At 37.4% G+C, this 18,518-nt stretch overlaps 2 protein-coding genes, 1 long non-coding RNA gene and 1 pseudogene across 6 annotated transcripts; 2 read left to right on the top strand and 2 right to left on the bottom strand.

Moving 5' to 3' along the window:
* Positions 1 to 3,957: 3,957 nt before the first annotated feature.
* FRS11 (FAR1-related sequence 11) lies at positions 3,958 to 10,087 on the top strand. 4 transcript variants are annotated; one of them, XM_086639262.1, is made up of 6 exons: positions 3,958 to 4,228; positions 5,540 to 6,287; positions 6,415 to 6,655; positions 6,758 to 7,201; positions 7,816 to 8,132; positions 9,602 to 10,087. In XM_086639262.1, exons 2-6 carry the CDS (start codon positions 5,575 to 5,577, stop codon positions 9,876 to 9,878), a joined length of 1,992 nt encoding a protein of 663 aa, XP_086495388.1. In that variant the 5' UTR covers positions 3,958 to 4,228; positions 5,540 to 5,574; the 3' UTR covers positions 9,879 to 10,087. The 4 variants fall into 4 exon arrangements, with proteins under 4 accessions (XP_086495388.1, XP_086495389.1, XP_086495390.1 ...); XM_086639263.1 differs by having other exon boundaries at positions 4,217 to 5,454; XM_086639264.1 differs by having other exon boundaries at positions 4,227 to 4,506.
* Positions 10,088 to 12,359: 2,272 nt separating this feature from the next.
* Positions 12,360 to 15,128, bottom strand: LOC147537341 (glycosyltransferase BC10-like). The gene is made up of 2 exons (XM_086644029.1): positions 14,016 to 15,128; positions 12,360 to 13,014 (listed from the first exon to the last, which is right to left on the bottom strand). Exons 1-2 carry the CDS (start codon positions 14,478 to 14,480, stop codon positions 12,373 to 12,375), a joined length of 1,107 nt encoding a protein of 368 aa, XP_086500155.1. The 5' UTR covers positions 14,481 to 15,128; the 3' UTR covers positions 12,360 to 12,372.
* A 976-nt stretch (positions 15,129 to 16,104) lies between these two features.
* Positions 16,105 to 16,812, bottom strand: LOC147537340 (transcription factor MYB102-like; annotated as a pseudogene).
* Positions 16,813 to 17,533: 721 nt separating this feature from the next.
* Positions 17,534 to 18,269, top strand: LOC147537339 (uncharacterized). Its single transcript, XR_015225956.1, has 2 exons — positions 17,534 to 17,634; positions 17,956 to 18,269. It is a non-coding gene; the product is annotated as an uncharacterized LOC147537339 (long non-coding RNA).
* The last annotated feature ends 249 nt before the right edge of the window (positions 18,270 to 18,518 follow it).

Genomic DNA, 18,518 nt, shown 5'->3' with positions numbered 1-18,518 from the left:
ATACTTTTTAGCCCTTGGGGGCCAAAACGGAATTAACCCTAATATAATGTCCAATGTCGTTATATTTATGAAGGTGGGGCTTTGGGCCATAAAGAAAAATGTCCTCGACATAAAGACTTATCAAAATTGACTTAAGTTATATTTATTTTTAGTCTAAAAATTTACTGAGTTGTATTTTGCCATCTAATCTTCATCTCCCTCTCGCCTCCACCACCATTCTGACTACCTAACACCATTACTACCGCTTTTCTCTCTCTTTCTTTCCATCTCCTCTCTGGTATCTTTTTCGTTTTATTTCTCAACGTTCCCCTCTTCTTCTCTCAAACCGTGTCTCTCTATCTTTGAAGCTCCGATTTAAGCAAAAAGGGTTATTATGAATAACCAAACGGATTAAGCAATAGATCCAACAGTAATAAATATGACGGTATGAGTTAAAGATCATGTGGTGCCTGTTTTCAAATGCCAAAGTTCGAAGATCAGTTTGTTGCAAAGAGAATAGATTACGACGATACCACCGTTTTTTGAATTTTCGCCGAGCAAGATTACGACAGTACCACCGTTCTTGATATCTCCTTCGCAATATCTTTCCCTCTCTTATATTTAGTTTTTTATTTTATTTTTAGGAGAACTGAGATGATGATTGAATTATCCGTTCCATATTGAGAAATTGATTTGTCCTTCACTGTGTAGATGATGAAGACAGAGAAAATGAACGGTAAAGAAATCACGATGGACATCCTTTCTTGAAGCCTAAAATAAGTCGGGAGAGAGAGAGAGAGAGAGAGAGAGAGAGAGAGAGAGAGAGAGAGAGAGAGAGAGAGAGAGAGAGAGAGAGAGAGAGAGAGAGAGAGAGAGGGGAAGAGAGAAAAGAAATGAGGAGATGAATATTAAGGGGCAAATTTTAATCAAATGAATATTTTGGGTTAAAAAATAAATATGTCTCCAGAGTCAATCTTAATTGACTAAGTCTGTATTTTCGGGGACTTTTCTTTATGCTCCAAAGTTGTGGCCTTTATAAATACTTTTTCTTTACCTATAGTTGGGCTAAAGCAATTGACCTTGTGTTTTCTAGCCATATCATGGCATGGAACCAAAGGCCACAAGCGTAGACGGGAGCGACTTGCAATGGCATGGGCCTAAGGAGGGATGGACACTCTTAAACACATGATAGGGCTTATGACGACTTAACATCCTGAGGATATGGTGGGTTACAGGACGGAAACGGTGACACGATTAAAGCTGGAGGTGTGACTGACTGAACCTCCTGTGCTTGTGCTGCACACAGACTCCAGCAAGTTAGGTTATGACTCCAACTAGCAGTAAAATAGGGGTGTAGTTAAATGGTACGCATTGTGACTAAATCCTTTGTGACTTGTGCATTACTTTCCAGCAACAGGAAGACTCCCCTGTGGCAAAGAGAAGATATGTATAGAAATTCGTATGTCATGGAAACAACTAGAGGATTGTAAGATATTTAATGTTTACGGAAAAGCTAATCAGACGACATATTTTTAACCGAGATGAAGTCACCCTAGAGCAGTACAATAATGACACTAGCGACAACTTAGTTGAGTTAAAGAAGATGATGGCAGGAGAAAAATTCAACTTACTGCGTGACATTCTGAGAGTTTTATGTGTGGTGTACTCTATTTATTTGTTTTCGTTCTTTGTTACTTCTATTGTCTTCAGTTGAGGTTTCTTCATTCGCAAATTCAAGTATAACTATTGTTATTTCTCCGTTTGCAAATCCAAATATAACTATTCTTCTTTTACTGTTATAAATAATTAAATATTGTAACGGATTTTTTTTTGAAATAACGGTAACGACCGTCTTCCTACCGTTTCTCAAACATTGTCAAGGAGTTAAAGTAGGGCTGGGAAAACGGTCCGGGAACCCGGGATCCGGCCCGTTCGGCCCGGACCGTATGGAACCGCAGACCGACATGTACTCGAGTCGGGCTTACCAGGCCCGAGAGAATCGGGCTAATAGGTCGGGACTCGGACAGGCCCACAATTTCGAGTCCCGGCCCGTTTGGTCCTTCCGACGGACGTCCGCGAGAACCCGCTCGATACACGTGCCCGCGAAAGCGTCCGATACCCGGCTACCCAATCCGCTCGGCTACCCTACTCGCTACCCAGCTTAAGATCCACATGCAAAATTTAATCCAACGGTTGAGATTGGGCGCCCCTTCAAATCATATCTCAGCCGTTGGATTAAGGGTAGGGGTGGGAATTGGGCGGGTACGGGTGTCCATGGGCACTTGAAGCATCGGGTCGTGCGGGTCGGGCACGAAATTTCAATGGCTATTAGGGTAAGCGGGTTAATCGGGCGGGAAATTTTGAAATTCGCCTTGCCCATTACCCGTCCAAGCCCATTAAGAAGCTCGGGTAATTCGGGTATGGGTGGGCGAGTAGGGTAAGCTCATTACTTGAAAATATTCACTTTTTCATTTCCTTTTATAAAGTCTCCAAACACCTTTCCTAATTCTAAAGAGGCAATTAGGGATTAAAATTAGACATTATTTGTGTTGTTTTTTGTTAGAAATTTAATCTCACATTAATAACTAATGAAGAATTTTCATGGTATATAATATAAATTTATCCCTCTCCTGGCGCCTTCAAAGCCAAACACTACTTCAGTAACCTATCAGGAATTCTCTTGGGGTCATTGCAAAACAATGCATTGGTTAGTATGGTTGCACTTAAATATATTGTTTACCATCTTAACTAGGCCTAGCAACATGAAATGTTGAGCTTCATCAACCCAAAAAGTTGATGTAATTTGGTTGGTTATCATTGGGCGACGTTAAGTGGGTGCGGGCATGGGCGGGTGCGCGGGTAGAGGTTTTAACCCAAGTCCGTCCACCAAAACTTGGCGGGCTGGGCGGGTTATACCCGAGACGGGCATGGGCGTCCATGGTCCTCGTAGGGCTCGGGTGCCCGTGGATGGGTGCGGGCTCATGGCAAAATTCCCACCCCTAATTAAGGGTACCACAGCTATAAAAGACCATTCTCTAAACGAGAACCCTAACCCTAAATCTCTTTCCGCCTCTCTCTCTCTCCACGCCTCTCTCTCTCTCCACGCCTCTCTCTTTTTCCCGCCTCTTTTTTTCTCTCTAAACAGAGAACCCTAACCCTAAACCATAACCATTACTCAATTATAATTACTCCAGGTTGGTTACTACTTACTGCCTCTCATTACTCCATTATAATTACCCTAACCCTAACCATTTGTGGCTTATTTTTACGATCAAATCTACTGTCTACACCTCTCTGATCTCTACATGTTGGTTGAAGATAAGATGTTATGTTCGTAATGGGTATACGTCGATGATGTAACGATCAAATGACGCGGTTAAGCCTTTAAACTCATCTTAGAGAATTAAATAAATGATGTTATTGATTTTATTTTCTGATTTTATATTGTAGTTTGTATTTTATTGCAAAGGTTGTATATAGATCTCGACTCTCTCAAGTCAGATCTGTTTGATCAGACAGATCTAAACCTTTGATCTGTCTGATCAAATAGATCAGAGAGTTCTATTTCTGTAATTAGATGATGTTTTCATGTACTTTTTTTTACGTTGTCTTGAATCTTGATGTAATATGTATGATGTACAGAAAAAATAGTGGAATTCTTTTTTTGTTTATTTTTGAAACACATGATCTTCAACTTTAATCTTGGCAAAATAAAAAAAAAAAAAACCTAAATATGAAATTGGGTACTTTAATTAAAAATATAATTATAAATGAAATGGTTTCCCTAAAAAATTATAAATTAAATAGTTGGTTATTATTTTTTTTTCTCAAAATAACCCGAGCCCGTCTGACCCATGGCCGTTGAAGTCCGCTCGGGCAGGCGGACTCGGGCGAGCTACGGGCAGTGAATATGAGGAATTTGTGCGACCCGATCCGCCCGGCTACTAGTAGCGGACTAGAGATTCTGGTGCCCAATCCGCACGAGTCCAACTATATTATGCCCGAGCCCGTCCGATTCCCACCCCTAAGTTAAAGTGTTAAACTGTTAAAGAAAGGGTACGGTTGGTATGGCTTTTAGCCATCTCTCGTTTTCACCCTTGTGCTATATTCGTTGAAAACGAGGGTTTGTTGTATAGGGGGATAATAGGGTCTTCTTAACATCCCTGCGCACGTTAGGGTTCTCCAGCCACAAAAAAGTTCTTTCCAGTTTTCTCTTATTTTTCCATCTCCACCCCATGGATCCCCTCAGGTAATCTCTTTCACTCTCTGTCTGTCTCTCATTTGATTTTTCTTTTATGGGGAGTGTACCAATTTGTGAAACCCTAGTTGAAATATTAGGTTTTCTTTTTTTTTTTTTGCTTTTCTTGTAAAACGGAAGTAATGAAATAATTGTAGATTTTAGAAGTGAGAAGGAAGGATTTCGTTGATGATGACCAATTCTTGATTTTTTCCCATGAAGATCAAATTATTGTCCTAATTTCAAGAATGGCTATTTGGGTTTATTAGATAACTGGTAGAAACACCAAGGTTTTATTTGTCTTTGGATTTTTTTTTCTTTCTTTCATCACTTTTTTATGCCCAATTTGAAGAAAATTGATTTTCCCAATAGTATGAAGCAACTAGTTTATTGCAAATCAAATGTCATTTGGGTTTGGGTGCTTGGAAATAATAAAATATCAGTACAATGTAGTTGCTTGTTTAGTCATCTTTTACCAGCATTTGGTATCTTATAAAAGAAATTAAGCTTGGTTCCTTCTGTTTGAACTTGTACTTTGATTCAGCTTGATTAGGTTTGTTCTATATGCTTCAAAATGTTTTCTAAACAGCTTTGGTTATTCAAACCCTTGATATTGAAATTTGAATACTAAATGAGTACTTGGTTGCTAATGGTAAACTTTCGATTAACGATTAAAATGGCCAAGAAGATTTTTGGAAATCTGAAGTTTTCAAATTTTGAAGTACAAGAAACTATATTAAGCGGGTAATCCTTTCCTTTCTTGAGGTGCCAACCTGGTTGGGAAATTTGGGATGGTATGTACTTATGTGTAGCATAATGAAGTTATCCGACCTTTTTACCTTTCTCTCAAGAAAAATGTAGAACCCTTTTCTTCTCGAACTTTGTCTGCGTAAACTAGTTTCTTTCTTGACCAGTACCTTATCTACAAATGTGACAATCATGAAGTTTTGGACTGAACAAAGAATGAGCTAGTTCTGAGCATTTTTTTTACTATGAAGTTTAGGGGACCTGATTCATCTCTGTGTGGATTATTAGTTCTGGTCTCCCTGAGGTGTCAAATGTTGATGAGTTGAATGCTGATTTTCGCTGAGGATAATCTATCATCAAACTATGGCTATTCTGAAATTTCTGATGCTAATGTTTTTCTTTCTCACTCTTCTTATGAATCAATTCGACAAGGAGAGATGCTGAAGTGTGGGGAAACACTTTTTCCATAGTTTGCATTACTGCATTAGGAAGTAACAACGTATTTTAAAACCGCCTTGAGGCGTAACAACGTATTTTAAAACCTTGGTCTAACTTCTTTCCTTTTGATCAATGCAGGATATATAGAACATGACCAAGAAGTTAGCTTGATTATGGAGACTTATGATGAGTATTCAGACACCCAAAGATCTTTATCTTTGGATGATACAAGCAGTGCCGAGGAATCACCCCATGAGACCAGACTAATAGAGTCGTCTGATGATTTATGTCCCTATATTAGCCAAAGATTCGTTACCCATGATGCTGCATACGAATTTTACAGTGAATTTGCAAAGAGATGTGGTTTCTCGATTAGGCGTCATCGAACAGAAGGAAAGGACGGGGTTGGTAAAGGACTGACGAGAAGATATTTTGTTTGCCACCGAGCTGGTAATACCCCCATGAAGGCATCAAACGAGAGTAAACCTCAAAGAAATCGCAAGTCATCAAGGTGTGGATGCCAAGCTTACTTGCGGATCAGCAAAACCGTTGATTTAGGAGTACCAGAATGGCGAGTAACAGGTTTCTCCAATTATCACAACCATGAGTTACTAGAACCGAACCAGGTCCGTTTCTTACCTGCTTACAGGACAATATCGGACTCCGACAAAAACAGGATCTTCATGTTTGCCAAGACTGGCATCTCTGTGCAGCAAATGATGAGGCTCATGGAGCTTGAGAAGTGTGTTGAGCCTGGATACTTGCCGTTCACCGAAAAAGATGTGAGAAACCTGCTTCAAGCATTAAAGAAAGTGGAACAGGAAGATGATAGTGTTGATATTCTAAGAATGTGTAAGAACATCAAGGATAAAGATCCAAATTTCAGGTATGAGAAAAATTTCTGCTGACCCATTTCTCTCTCCTGCTTCTTGGTTTCTAAGTTCTGTAGAATTCTCTTGTTTGTGGGTTCTCTGGTAGTAGATTTTGTCTAATAACCTGAAAATATAATTTAGGTATGAATACACACTTGATGTGAACGAGAGGTTAGAGAACATTGCATGGTCATATGCTTCGTCAATTCAGTCGTACAATACTTTTGGTGATGCAGTAGTGTTTGATACTACACATCGATTGACCTCCTTTGATATGCCACTTGGTATTTGGGTTGGCATGAACAACTATGGCACACCTTGCTTCTTCGCCTGTGTACTCCTCCGAGAAGAAAATACTCGATCCTTCTCTTGGGCCTTGAAGGTAAATTGAGATTTGAGAACATTTCTGCAGAACTATGGTGGTTTATCATCCTAATATCTCTCTGTTTCTCATCTTGGTGTTTCTTTGTGTTAATTATGGTAGGCGTTTTTAGGGTTCATGAATGGGAAGGCTCCACAGACAATCTTGACCGACCAAAATATGTCACTGAAAGAAGCAATAGCTATTGAAATGCCAAGAACTAAACATGCTCTCTGCATTTGGTTCATAGTAGCAAAGTTCCCGTCATGGTTTAATGCTGTTTTGGGGGAAAGGTATAATGAATGGAAAGCTGAGTTCTATAGGCTATATCATTTGGAGAGGCTCGAGGATTTCGAGCTAGGATGGGGGAACATGATTAACTCCTTCGGTTTACACACCAATAGACACATCTCAAGTCTGTTTGCCTTAAGGATGCATTGGGCGTTACCGTACTTGAGAAGCCATTTCCTTGCAGGGATGACTACAACTGGCCCATCAAAGTCGATAAATGCTTTCATTCAACGATTCCTGAGTGCACAAACCCGGCTGGCACACTTCGTGGAGCAAGTATTACTCTTTTCTCTATTACTTTTTTAATCACACTTTTTGCTATTATGATCTCATCATGACCCCCACAAAATGCATTCCACTCCGCAACCCCCCAATACCTGAAGTGCGCAAAGTTGAAACATTATGTAGTAAATATGTCGCCTTTTGACATGGTTAAAACTTCTTTGTTTCTTCCCTTCCTATTTAGGAATAGTAGTAAAAAAATGTGATCTTAATAGACTATGAAAATAGATAATATTCATTCTGAACCAGATAGGCTTTAGGATTAATGATAAACTTGGATTCTCTCTTGTGCTTTACTGAGCTAGTGAGCTTAGGTAAACTTTGGTTTGCCTTATCTTTTACCTAGTTTCTCCATTCAACTTCTTGTAAAGAATGACAATCCATTTTTCTCTCTACCCATTTTATATATTTCGAGAACAACTCTAGTGATTGCTTTTCGTAAGTCTAAGTTTATTTATTTTTTTAATTTACCAATTCCTTGTAGAGAAAGATGGTTTATTTCTTTTTTCCACACATATTACGAAAACTATTTATTTTCTTTTTTACTGTTCGACTAATCCATTCCCGAAGATTTATCATCATCTCTAATTTTTATTTGCATTAAAAAGGCTGCTGTTGCAATTGACTTCAAAGATCAAGCAGGAGAACAACAAATTATGCAGCAGAATCTTCAAAACATTTGTCTAAAGACCGGGGCACCAATGGAATCCCATGCAGCATCAGTTCTCACTCCTTACGCTTTTTGTAAGCTGCAAGAAGAAATTGTGTTGGCTTCACACTACGCATCGTTTATGTTGGAAGAAGGATATTTTCTCGTGAGACATCATGCAGAAATGGAGGGAGGCCATAAAGTTATCTGGATTTCTCAAGATAGTATTATAAGTTGCAGCTGCCGTCAATTTGAATTTTCGGGTATTCTTTGCAGGTACGTAAACCATTCTGTCGATATATCGTTTCTAGTTCACTTACCCAAGACTGGAATTTAAACATCAAGTTGGTTTGAGTTCCATTTCTCAAATAGTTGGAACCAAAACAAGAAGTACTAGTTCCAATTCTCGTCTACACCAAGATTTGGATTTTCAATTATCGAATATTGAATTTCTTTTTAGTCGTAAAAATGGCATATTTCCCGGTCTCTGAGTACTTGGAACCAAGGAATGAAACTTCGGTTTCGGTGGAAATTTCGGCCGGTCCAAAAGTGGAAACGTTTCGTGGAAACGTTTCGCTCTGTGTGGAAATCTTGCAAATCTGTCGAAATTTTATTATCTTTATTAAAGTTTGTTTAGCATGAAAGGTTGGTATCTTGGAGGCCTAACATGCAATAAAATAGAAGTTAGAGGGCTAATATCACTTATTCACCCCTAATAACCCAGAAATAGTTAGTTTAGGGGGTAAATGTTCTTAAATTTTAACCATTCTGTTAATTGGAGGGGTTATATTCATATCAGAATTTTTTCAGGGGTTAAATAATAATTAGTATAAAATTTCTAAAGCACCCGTACAAAGTCTTACTGGCACCCTCGAAGGCTTAGGGACAGTGAGAAAGTGGGTGCCAATAACAGTTTCTAGAGGGGCTTTTAGACTTATAAATTTAAAACCCTAATCCTTTTCTTCTTCAGCAGCCGTAACCCTTCTCCTTCTTCCCCATCTGAAACCCTAATCCAGTTTTCTTCTTCTTCACCTCTAAAATCACCTTAAAATATGAAATCATAGAAATCAAGAAGATAAGAAGAAGAAATCAAGAGCATACGATGAAGAAAACAAGAAAAAAACGATGAATTAACCAGGTTTTTCTTTAATCTTTCAAAATCTCTGAACTATTTTGAAATTTCCATAGATTTCGGTCGAAATCTCGATTTTTTTGGACGAAATCTTACACGAAAATCATGTATGTGTGTTTTTACTTCGGTTGGTTGAAAAACCGAAATATTTCGGTCATGTCGACCGAAATTTTTCGAAATTTCATTCCTTGCTTGGAACTAGAATCAGTTACTACTTATGCTGTAGGCTGTTGGGCAGTGAATTGAAAAATGCTGAGTTCGATATTGTTGACATGGTTAAAGTCTTAAGGAATAACACACCATGCCTGCCCAATTGGGGACAGAAATAGTCTTAAATGATGAACAATAATGCTAGATTGTCTCAATTTTTATTCATATACTAATTCACAGGTCATTTGACCATTACTTTTACTGTTGTCGAGATCTGGCGATACACATCATTCAATAATGTAATACTGAATAGTCCGATGAGCTTGTGTTAGATCATGTGTCTAGAGACATTTGTTTCCAATCAGCATTTCTCCAAATTTGTAGAACCAGAACGAGGGATAATCAGTTTCGTTTAAACATAGTTCTTGGATAAATAAATACTAATCCACATTTGCATTTGCAGGCATGCTCTTCGAGTTCTTTCAGCAATGAATTGCTTTCAGATTCCAGAACAGTATTTACCACTACGTTGGCGTCGAATAAACACTACACCAGGTAAGCAACTCCAAATTACTTCGAGCGATCATTCTGAACAAGTTCAAGTCCTGCAGTCAATGGTATCAACTCTTATGACTGAATCAGCCAAGTCGAAGGAACGTTTAGATATTGCAACCGAGCAGATTTCCATACTTATATCTCAGATAAAGGAGAAACCCACCATCAAAACAAGGTATGACTGATGAAAACATGTTTTTGTTTTCAAACCTTTTTCACACCGCAAATACAACCGGTTTTCTGATTTTTGTTGTTGTGCTTGGAATTAGCGGGTAGGTTTCGGTAATGGAATAGAATGTTAGTTTTGCATGTACATGACACAGTAAACGTGCTTTCTTGATCTGTTTATGTTTATTAGTAGATAATGTTATTCGAAGGTAGTTTCACTTGCAAAGGTATCGGTCCTATAAGGTGATTATATATCTCCCCGTTTGATGTTTTTGTGGATGATATCGATAATGACAAATTATTGATCAGCGTTGTCCAGCCTAAACAAGGAATGAAATTTTGATTTTTATGGAAATTTTGGACGTCCCAAATTTGAAATATTTCTGTTAGTGTGGAAATTTTACAAATATGTCTAAATAGTAGAAATGTGATGCAACTATATATTACCAAGGTTATTAAACCATAATATGAAGTATAAAAAAGATATCATCGTCACTCTAACAATAGCTGATGAAAGTAGAAATGGAAATTACTTGCACTCCGTTGGTATAAGGGCAAATATGAAAATTTAACGGTTCATTAGCCAAATTTATTAGTTGGAGGGGTATGTGTAAATTGTAATTACACCGTTGTGTCGAAAAAAAGGGAGCAAATTGAAATATCAGTTTTTGGAGGGAGTGAATTAAAATGTTAAATAGGGTTTCGAACGAGACATTGAGTCTTCACGTCCTAATCTATCGCTTCTCTCTAGGTTAGCAAAATGGGTGCAAAAACCCCCCAAAGAACCTTGCCAATGTTCATGGGGTTCTCTATGATGTTGAAGAAATCAACCCAAATGGAAAAGAAATCTGAGCACAAATAAAAATAAAGTGTAGAGAAAATGAAGCAGAAATGAAGATGGAAGTTCAATGTTTTGATTTCCAGGTCTGATTTTATACATTTCTCCATTTGAACACTACAAAATTTTTTTATTGACGTTCCTTTCTTACATTTAATTTTGTTTTCCAAATGGCCCCCAACTTTGTGACCAGCTTCCTTCCTGGCCCCCTACTTTAGCAATAATTCCCGTATGGCCTATTTTTCCATTATCTTTAACTTTCCGTTACTCTCTCTCTCCTCTATCTCATTTTCTCTCTCTGCCACATCATTTCAGCACGCCACATCATCGTCTTCACCGGCGACCTTCAAACTTTTTTCCTCTCTCTCTCTAAAAAAAATTCCCATATGGCCCCTGATCTAGTCTGTTCGTGATGAACAGACTTCCGGCGAAGGGAAACCCCCTTCGCCGGAGTTTAGAGAGAGAGAGGAGAGTTAGTTAAAAAAAAAAAAATTTTGAGAGAGAGAATAGGAAAAAAAATGTTTGAAGGTCGCCGGTCGGACCCCTGTCGGTGAAGACGATAATGTCGCGTGCTGAAATGATATGGCAGAGAGAGAAAATGAGATAGAGGAGAGAGAGAGTAACGGAAAGTTAAAGATAATGGAAAAATAGGCCATACGGGAATTATTACTAAAGTAGGGGGTCAGGAAGGAAGCTGGTCACAAAGTTGGGGCCATTTGGGAAATAACCCTTTATATTATTTAAATTTGTTTCTTTTCATCTTATTTCGAAACTTTTTTTTTTTGATGAGAAATCTTATTTCGAAACTTCACACTTATTTTGAGACTAGTATTCTCGTCATGCTTTTATTCCTTTTCGTTTGCTCTTTTGGTCGATTCTTCTCTTCCCCACGTTCCTTATCTATTGGGCATCTCACTTGGTTGGTGACAAAAAAAAATGTCGCATCTCTTTTTGGTCCCCTCGAAATTTCAATTTTTGTTGGAGCCAAATTATCATGAAAACACTTAGTAAGTTACTTTCGTGGACCTAATATGAGAATTCAGATACTTTCGTGGACCTAATATGAGAATTCAGAATATTTCGGATGTCTCCATCAGCATGTTTCGATTTTTTATTCCTTGGCTGAAACATTTCGTACCATGTCAGATCACAAAGTATAAATATCCATCTTGCATAGTATTTGTCACGTTCAGAGCATCACTTTAATCTTAATTATTAAGTGGTGATGGAAACAACTAAGCAGTTACAGCCTTACCAAGATGAGCCCTAGAAAAATAAGCACATGAAGTTGACCTAAGAAACTGCATTATAACTAGTGAACATCCAAACTGAAATCAATAAAAAATTCAACTAATCTCTATAAGTTAATCAAGATCTAACCCAAAACCAAAAAATGGGTCTAAGAAAAAAAAATGAAAATGAAAATCAAGTAATCACATCTGGAATGAGATCTTACTTCTCTGTCACTGTTTTTTCAGCCCTAGAAGAGAGACTATATCACTATAAGAAACCCCTCCACCCCTCTCTCCTCATCTAACCTAAAATCCACCAGTTTTAAGACTAACCCACAATATTCTCATCAGAGGTTACTGAAAATCTCACCCTAAGCCACAAGAACAAATATAAAAAAATAAAATGAGAAGACATTAACTCAAATGTATAAGAATATGAATTTAAAATTTCATTACTGTTGATGTAAGGTTCAATAGAGGCTCAAGTGCACTTGGAGCAAACTTCCTAGCGAAGAGATAACAAACCGATGTCTTCTCTGAGTTATACAAACATAATGTCCCGTTATTCCTTATTGATTCTATAAACTCTTCCGTAATATCAGACTCTCCATAGGTTGCCGGGTGAGGTCCGCCTCTCGACCAATCTACCCAAGTAACGCTACGATTTGAGTTCGAGTTCTGAAAAAACATGTTAAGATAAGTGGGTATATAGTGTTCATCAGGGTAACATGAAGGCTTACAGTATTTACTAAAGAGGGTGTAGTATTTGGTGTCAGAGATTATATAAATAGCCAAGAAACGATTCAATTCGAACCACTGAGACCCTTTTCGCCATTGGCTGAGCGTGATTTCTGGATTCATATATCTACTATATCGACCACGTCCGTATCGGCTTGGATCATCATAGGAATCAACAAAGCTATGTGCAGAGTCGGTTAGGTATTGGTAAACAGTTGGAAAATCGTAGACTGGAATGCAACTTTCAGAAAGTAGAACAAATCGCTCATTTGAAAAGTCGAGCAGTGCGTTGGCTAGAAGACGCCTCTCAGCGTCTGCTAGTGTTATTCCTCCCCATTGAACATCCTGAAGAAAAAAGGAGACATTGGACCAAGAAGAGAGCGTCAGTGAACATATTCACAATGGAAAAAAGAAATTTAGAGGAAAAGCAGTACCCAATAGGCCAATACTTCAGTACATAATAACTTAATAGTAGATTTTGTAAGTACATCTAAACTTGAAAATATGAGATAAGTGAGAAGACAAAGACCTTCCAAACGTGAAAAAATGAGAAACATTCTATTCTAAAGAAGTGGACAAAACCTGACCTATGACCATGTCACCCTTTTACTAATTCTCATAACTTTCAGGATCGACTCCCCCCAAGCTCCTGGCCCCTACACAGCGGAACCCACCGGGAGGGTACTCGGGAGGGGTGGAGAGAGCATATGAAGGGTTGCTGCACCAAAGGTGAGAAATCTTTCGATTTTCAATCTATAGAATGCCGACTTGATTTCTTATATCCTTCTAAATGTCTTTGAGTTTGAACTTATCACTTTAAGGGCATAAAGTAGACATTCATGCGTACATTCTATCATATCTCAATCAATGGAAATCCTTATGAAGTATTGTACCAAATCAATGGTTAACCATCCTATGAGAGCTCCACATACCATTCCTTTTTACTTCTGTTTGGTTGAGTAGGTTGTGTACTTGTATTTACAGATAGATCTACAGTAAGAATGTTTAACGAGTAAAAAGTCTTTACCCATACAGGACATTTCTTTGATATTAATGCATTTTATGAAGATTCAAGTTCATCACTCATGTTTTACGCACAAACACAATCTAGAAGCGGCCTCATCGATAATGAAAGAAACTGAAAATATGATTAAAGAATGTGAGAACTTTCCCAATGACAAGAGTTATGGTGTGTCAAGTCAATTCAAGTATCCGGAAAATAAGAAAACTAAAGACAGTAAATCAAGATTTTATAATTCGAGAAGCTTCTAGTAAAACTAAACTATTATCAAAAGATATGGAGAAAGAAATAAGAAAAATAGTAAAGAACGGGGAAGAGATCATACCCGACTTGGGATTTGGCGTTCATAGAAAGCAGAGTCCTCAGACACATTGAGTTCGTACCCTGGAACTGTATGAACATAAATCGAAAAAAACCTCTCATGACCTTTGAAAAACCTATCCCACAATGGCGAAAATGGCAGCGGTCCACGAGTTAAAAACATGAAAGCCACTTTCGGAACTCTTTTATAAGGATAGTTTTCTTTCTTTGGGTGCATTGAAGCTCTCCAAAAGAGCTCTTCATCTGTCATACTATGACTTAAATTACCTAATTTATCAAAACTTCTAAATTTCGGGCAATTCAAACAGTTCACCATTTCACGAATCGGACTTTGATTTCTAGGGAAAAAACCAGTTTGTGAAGTAATATATCGATTAAGATGTGAACTGGCTGTTAACCCTAGAACTGCCCCAGCAACAAATATAAGTAAATACGAAACAACCTTCACAAGTCTAAATGGTGAATCCATTTCTCAAGTAAATAACTTGATATTCGATAAATCTCTTCTTCGTCTGCCCTAATTAGAATAACTGGATTTATATCATTCCCAATCAGGCATTAGCTATCTCTAAATCCAATCCCTAACTTTCATAAATTTTCAACTCACAATGCTATTCTCAATCAAAATCTGAATTAGATTAATACCCAGAATCAGAAATCCTATAAGCTATTACCAAATCCAACTGATTTCAAATACTTCAAATCCTATTAAAAACTGGCAAGAACATTAGATGAAACTCAACCAAAAAGTAGAACTTACTTTACTAAAGAATCTTTTTTACTTTTTGTCTATTGATCCAGGAAAAACAATTCAACCCATGACCCATTATAACTTATGTAATTCAGATGTTAACCCAGAAACTAATGAACTATTAGGGATCCATTAACCATCAATCTGAGAGAATAAAAGGAAGAAGTGAATTTTGAACAGATAACCTTGACGTTTCTATGATTTTCTGGTTCAGATTATCTCTCAGAACTGAAAGATGAATTGTTTGTTTGAGAGAAAGGGTGGTGGGTTTTAGAAATATACCTTAAAAAGTCGGCGGTGAGTTAAGAGAAGATTTTCCGACCGATTCAGTTGGACTGATATTGATGTTTCTGGTAAAATAGGAATCTGTATGAGATAAAGAAGAGGAAATAAAAGCCTAATACTCTAAGCGGTTTTTGAAGGGGCTGATTGCTTTTTGCCCCTCGTAAAGATGGACTGTTTCCAAGATGACCCCTTTTTTAAATTTTGGGTTGCTCGATTTTAACTAGTATTTTTTTCACATGGATCCCAAGAGTAATTATATTCAATATGGTACCTAGACTAGTGGACTATAAGAGTCATTACATTTAATATGATACGATTACATCATGAATAAATACGTAAATTGAATGAGTCCAATAACTACTATAAAAGAAAAAGTTAGGACTCTAAATGCCATGAAACGATCCTTAAAGTCATCTTAGGGGCATGAAAGACATTTCCCGACTTTATTTATATTCTTTAACAAAAGTCAATAAGTGATTGATTTAACCTCCACCTTAAATCCACCTTGTGACCTCCGAATTCATAGAGTAGATGAACAACTAGTTGGATAAGCAGTTGGATCCACTACAAAAAAAACGCTCAATAGGGACATACATTTTTACGTCTGTCCCTAATATTTTAAAGATAGGGACAATTTTTTACTATTTGTCCCCATTAATATTACAATAGGGACAATTTTGAGCACAACTAGAAAAATGGCGCAAAATTTCGGCCACATAAAAAAATGGCCCAAAAAAACTCTTCCCTCGTTTTTTTCCCCCCAAAAAAAATTCCTTTTTATTTTTTTTTCTTTTTCTTTCCTTTTTCTCTCTCTTCGTTTCTCCTCACCACCACCACGTACAGAGAAGAGAGGAACCGAGTTCTTCAGCGAAGAAAGGAGATTTCTCCTGCTTTTACACTTAATTATAGGGTTTGGTTTCTTTGTTCGATCTCTTCTTCAATCTCTCTCTTTTGGGCGTGGGTTGTTTCTTTTCTTCCACTTCTAGGGTTTGCACAGGTATGTGTTCCTCCTCTTCTTCTTCTTCTTCTTCTTCTAGGGTTTGCTCATACTAGCTGATTACAGGAACTTATTTAGGCCGAAAATATTACCCATTTCAAACTTCAACCCATTACTACAGTAGCTTTCTCTCTTGTCTTCTGTACCAATTTATAAAGGATCATTCATTGTTGATTGATTAGAGCCATAAGACACATAATTTTGTATTGGAATAAAATTATCCATCAAATTAATAGGTAGAATCACATTATCTTCCCACAAATTTGATTGTGAATTTTGGCAGATGGTAGAAAAGTTTATAAGATTTGATTGAAATTGTTCTACATTTGGGTTTACAAATTGGCTAGGAGCATTTGAAAAAGGAGTAGTGGTGGTGCAAGCTTGTAGTTCTTGAACTTGGTTGGACTTAAACTGGAATTGGTTTTCGATTTGATTAGAATTGAAAAGCAAAGTTTCTTGAAGAGTTGGGATAATAACATCGGGGTTTTGATCACATTGAGATGAAAAGAGAGTGGTAGCTAAATTTAGAAGCTCTGGTTGGTTAACCCCAAGCAACCTTGAAACATTGAATTGAGATGAATTTAGAAGTGAAGAGATATCTAAAAGATCGAAACGGGGACTATGTGATACTGGGTCTATTCCCATACGAAGTAATCTTTTTCTAATATTGGTATTCCAGTAGTTCTTAATTTCGTTATCAGTTCTTCCAGGTAATCGAGCAGCGATAGCAGACCATCTGAAATTAGGGCAAAAAAGAACAAGTTCAAAGTTAAATTATGAAGATATGCTATAAACTTAGAATATATAGTCTATATTAGTGGAAACTAGTCTTACTTGTGGTATCAAAGTACCAAACCTATTAAACTAGCTAGCTAGGGTTTAATGAAGTTATGGGTTTCTTTCAAAAACGAAAAATAAGTCATGGGTTATGTGTATAGATAGATAGAAATAAGTATACCAGCATTTTTGGTAGGGTTCTCCAACTACCATGACCATGTTTCTGAATATAAAGTGAGAACTAAAATAGGCATATGAGTGAACCATTTATCAATTAGGTAATTAGTATAGTACATATACTTACTTTTTCAGAAAACAATCTGTCTACTTGTACTAAAACAAAACTTTCATTTCGTATATGTTGTTCTGTTTGATATCTATAATTATAATCATAAAAATAAGATTGTGTTGAGAAACCAAAATATATGGGGCATGAAACTTAACCTCAACATGTCATTTAAGTATGTGGTTCCATTATACATCTGGTTAGACAATGACATTGTCCACTCAACTTGTTCTAGTGACTTTGACTGGTAATGCTATTTATGCCACAATTTCACGTCCCACTTTATCACAACTTTATAATCGCAACAATGTAAATCTTATGGAACAGGGCAAGGGGATGGTGTTGCGTCGCAGCAAGCCAATGGGCTGCAGCTGCTGCTGCATCGCAGCAAGCCAATGGGCTGCAGCTGCTGCTGCGTCGCAGCAAGCCAATGGGCTGCAGCTGCTGCTGCGTCGCAGCATGCCAATAGGCTGCAGCTGCTGCTGCGTCGCAGCATGCCAATAGGCTGCAGCTGCTGCTGCGTCGCCGTACGTTTCGGTGTTATCTTTTACTGAATTAGACCATTGTTCTAGAACTAATGCGGTATTGATCTTGACACCTAATATGAAACATTATTATGTAAAAGAACTCCAAATACCCATGAGAGTATGCTCGTTAGATTGCAAGAACAGTAAACACGAACTTATTATGAAGCTACCGCTTTTAAGAAGATTTTGTGTGTGAATGTTTGCTCTTTTAACAATTTTATAGAAGTTTTAATATGTTTGTATTATTTGCCGTGTCTTAATTTAGAAAAAGGGAATAAACTAATAGCTTTCGCTGTCTTTTGTTTTTTGTCCATGACATAGGGATTGGATGGAGCTCTACTGGGATGGTGTTAGAGTAGTTTATGTGAATATGTTATCTTCCTACAACGTGAGAAGCAAGATGGAGGATGAAGTTAGGGTAGTTTATTTTTAATAGAATTTTATCTTCCTATGGAAGAGGTATTACTTTATTCTCTTATTTTGGTTTGACCTTTTTTCTCGTCCAGACTTGTGAATATGTTCAGGGGACTTCTCAAAACATGTTTGATGTGAATATGTGATTTATTAAATATTGGTTCTAGTAAAATTTTCCCTCTTGTATACACTAACTATTGTATGGGAAACTCCTAGTCACATTTGTAGGGACGAATATTAACTATATTACGTACATGAAGTAGAAAATTGCCGCCAATCTTATAGGGATGGATATTGTCTGTCCCAAATGCAAACGAGAGGCAATTCCCGCCAAATTTTTAGGGACATATACTAATTGTCCCAAATACTAAAAAGAGGAAATTCCCGTCAAACTTTTAGGGACAGATATTGATTGTCCCAAATGCTAAGGAGGAGAAATTCCCGCCACAATTTTTAGGGACAGATATTAA

This window comes from Eschscholzia californica, unplaced genomic scaffold (genome assembly GCF_041429995.1).
Source record: "Eschscholzia californica isolate CP2 unplaced genomic scaffold, dmEscCali1.0.p SCAF_5, whole genome shotgun sequence".
NCBI classification, from domain to species: Eukaryota; Viridiplantae; Streptophyta; class Magnoliopsida; order Ranunculales; family Papaveraceae; genus Eschscholzia; species Eschscholzia californica.
This window is presented reverse-complemented; position numbering and strand designations above follow the sequence as displayed.

What these genes read in the sequence shown, in the direction of transcription:
- LOC147537341 (XM_086644029.1), bottom strand. Translation starts at nt 14,480, where the DNA reads ATGGATTCACCATTTAGACTTGTGAAGGTTGTTTCGTATTTACTTATA. An exon ending in AACGCCAAATCCCAAGTCGG is followed by an intron (nt 13,015 to 14,015) that starts GTATGATCTCTT and finishes TTTTTTCTTCAG; the next exon opens with GATGTTCAATGGGGAGGAAT.
- FRS11 (XM_086639262.1), top strand. Translation starts at nt 5,575, where the DNA reads ATGGAGACTTATGATGAGTATTCAGACACCCAAAGATCTTTATCTTTG. An exon ending in GATAAAGATCCAAATTTCAG is followed by an intron (nt 6,288 to 6,414) that starts GTATGAGAAAAA and finishes AATATAATTTAG; the next exon opens with GTATGAATACACACTTGATG. An exon ending in CCTTCTCTTGGGCCTTGAAG is followed by an intron (nt 6,656 to 6,757) that starts GTAAATTGAGAT and finishes TAATTATGGTAG; the next exon opens with GCGTTTTTAGGGTTCATGAA.